At 38.5% G+C, this 2,613-nt stretch overlaps 1 protein-coding gene across 4 annotated transcripts in view; it reads left to right on the top strand.

The window, feature by feature from the left end:
• The window catches only part of LOC111951450 (transcription factor ETV6), a 20,302-nt gene extending 19,185 nt beyond the window's left edge, over positions 1-1,117 (top strand). For all 4 annotated transcript variants that reach the window (XM_023969540.2, XM_023969539.2, XM_023969543.2 and 1 more), the window contains exon 8: positions 287-1,117. In XM_023969540.2, coding sequence (XP_023825308.1) covers positions 287-389 — 103 coding nt within the window. In that variant the 3' untranslated portion in view covers positions 390-1,117. The remainder of the gene's footprint in view (positions 1-286) is intronic.
• Positions 1,118-2,613: the final 1,496 nt, after the last annotated feature.

Below are 2,613 nucleotides of genomic sequence, written 5' to 3'. Positions count from 1 at the left end.
GGTCACCACCTGCAGAATCACTCCTTTTTTGGGGGTGTCTTGCTAATTGCCTATAATTTCCACCTTTTGTCTATTCCATTTGCACAACAGCATGTGACATTTATTGTCAATCAGTGTTGCTTCCTAAGTGGACAGTTTGATTTCACAGAAGTGTGATTGACTTGGAGTTACATTGTGTTGTTTAAGTGTTCCCTTTATTTTTTTGAGCAGTGTATATATATATATACACACACACACTTGTCCAGTTTGAGTTAATGATTAACCACTGTGTGTATGTTTGGTTCAGGTTCATGAAAACCCCAGATGAGATTATGAGTGGACAAACTGACAGGCTGGAGCACATAGAGTCGGACACAGATGATCAAATCTACATCAAAGAGGAGTGCTAAGGCCTCTGGGAAATGGAGTCCACTAAAGCGATTAACTACTACAGCCGCTGATGCCTTTCGGAAAGCAGCTMGAACAATCGTTTCAAACCGAGAGCGCCCCGGACATTCACTCTACCCAAAACTCAGAGGAACTTGATGGTGACGTCTCTCTGCCTTTTAAAACTTTATAAGATTTTCTTTCCAGACAAATCTTATCAGTTTTCTGTCTTAATTCAAGGAGTTCAAAGGACCTGGTGAAAAGTATATCTCATAAGACATTCCTTTTCCCTGAACTGCCACAGCAAATCAATCATTTCATGCTTGTCATGTCATATTGTTGATTTTTCCTCCCCAGGTGTGCATTAAGTATAAGAAAATGTTGCAATTTGTGCAAATAATGGGAGGGGGTGTGTAGCTGGAACGTTTTCACCACCGAATAAATATTTTTWAATAATTTGTATGGCTGACCTCTTTAAAATGCATCTGACCTTATTGCCTGAAGSATAAGTCTAGCAATCATTCCTGAAACGATTGAATGAAGTGATATGTAGGCTAAATGTATGGTGACTTTCTAAATCTTTTTTTTTTTAACATAACTGCCAACATCAAGTTTGGACCTTATTCTGAAACAATCCACATGGTGGCAATGCTGCACCACTTTTGACTGTAAACCAACATAGTTCACTGCACTGTAGTCCAAGTCCAGCTCTATTGAAGTTCACAAGGAATTAAAAGTCCAATGCAGCCTTTATTATCTCAATGTCAAATCATTTCCGGGTAACAATTAAGTACCTCACTGTGATTTTTGTTTTCAATTAAATGGTCAAAAATAAACAAAAATAGTAACTTAGCAAAGAGCAATTTCTCATTATCATGTTCATAATTTCACACTATTATTCCATCCTCATAGTGTGGAAATATATATACAACACTAGAAATTCACGTTTTTGACTGCACTGCGCCTTTAAAAGGTTTTAATTAGTCTGTGTGTGATACAACCACACCTGTTCTCACACAAGACAATTAAAAGGTATACAATATATCTACTTATGCAAAACTGGSTCCCCTAAGGCTCACATCTGCCAAAGTTAAATTAAATCTTACACATTACTAGACCAATGCAAATAATACCCCTAAGCTATAATGTCATGTCTCTTACAACTTTCAAAAATCATATTTAACGATATCATGATGCAATTCAATGTCATGAATCGAAAATCCCATTGATCGTATTTGCGCAAAACTGAGCAAAGACATTTTTGTGTAGTCTCTTGATATGATTAACCAATGTAGGCTTATTAGTGTGTTTACGCCAGTGGCGATGGATAGTGTTAGTGGCCTTGTGCGACTATGATGGGTTATTCCCGAGTCTGTGATGAGCGCAGCGGTCGGTAGGTGTTTGTTTGTATGATAAGTTAGTGCGCACCGCGTGCGTACAGTCAGTCTCTGATGGAACTCCGTGGAATACAGACTGGTGCCGCAACTGAGGCAGAACTCGGGACAATTTAACTTCAATTTTGAGCTTATTAGTATTTTTATTAGGTTATATTTTATTTTCTCTCACTTCAAGGGTGATCACACTCCGTTAAGGCTGTAAAAATGATGACAGTGTATTCACACATTGGACAATAAATAGCCTGACTATCAGAAAGCATAATAGGACGAGAAAGCACCTGAATAATTTTCTGTGCTCTATCAATCTACAGTCAAGTATTTGTTCCAAGAAAACGAGCAGTGTTTCATTTGTGTGCGCGTGGATTTAATTTCCGGATATCTATCACTGTCAAGCAATATTGGACCCGTCCTACACAAATCTAGGCTGTGCTGATGTCGCCCGCGGACAGACGCACCGCTGGATTGTAGCAGTGCCGATGGATTAAAACCTTTGGAGGGCGCGAAGGGAGCGGGGCAGCAGGTATGAAAGCATCATTTTAGCATACTTGGTCAATTTTGTGCGCCCTATAATGATCGCTACTGACACTTTTATTTCTATTTAAAAAAAGTGTGCGCAGTCGAGCACCATTTTATTTTTTATTTCGTGCTACAAGAGAATTGGTCTTCAAGGAGCTCACCTAATAGGTACATGCCATTTCAACGTCTAGTTTTGATTTACATTTGATTGAGTTGTAAACTAACGTGAATTCAACGTGAAATAATCAATGTAACAGGTTCAAAGTTGGGTGAAAAAAAGAGGACCTTTCCTTAGTTAATTACTTTTTGCAAATCCAATCAGTTTTCCACGTTG

The sequence above is a fragment of the Salvelinus sp. IW2-2015 genome, linkage group LG24, assembly GCF_002910315.2.
Source record: "Salvelinus sp. IW2-2015 linkage group LG24, ASM291031v2, whole genome shotgun sequence".
Taxonomy (NCBI): Eukaryota; Metazoa; Chordata; class Actinopteri; order Salmoniformes; family Salmonidae; genus Salvelinus; species Salvelinus sp. IW2-2015.
Note: the sequence above shows the minus strand (reverse complement) of the source record. Positions and strands in the feature narration are given on the sequence as shown.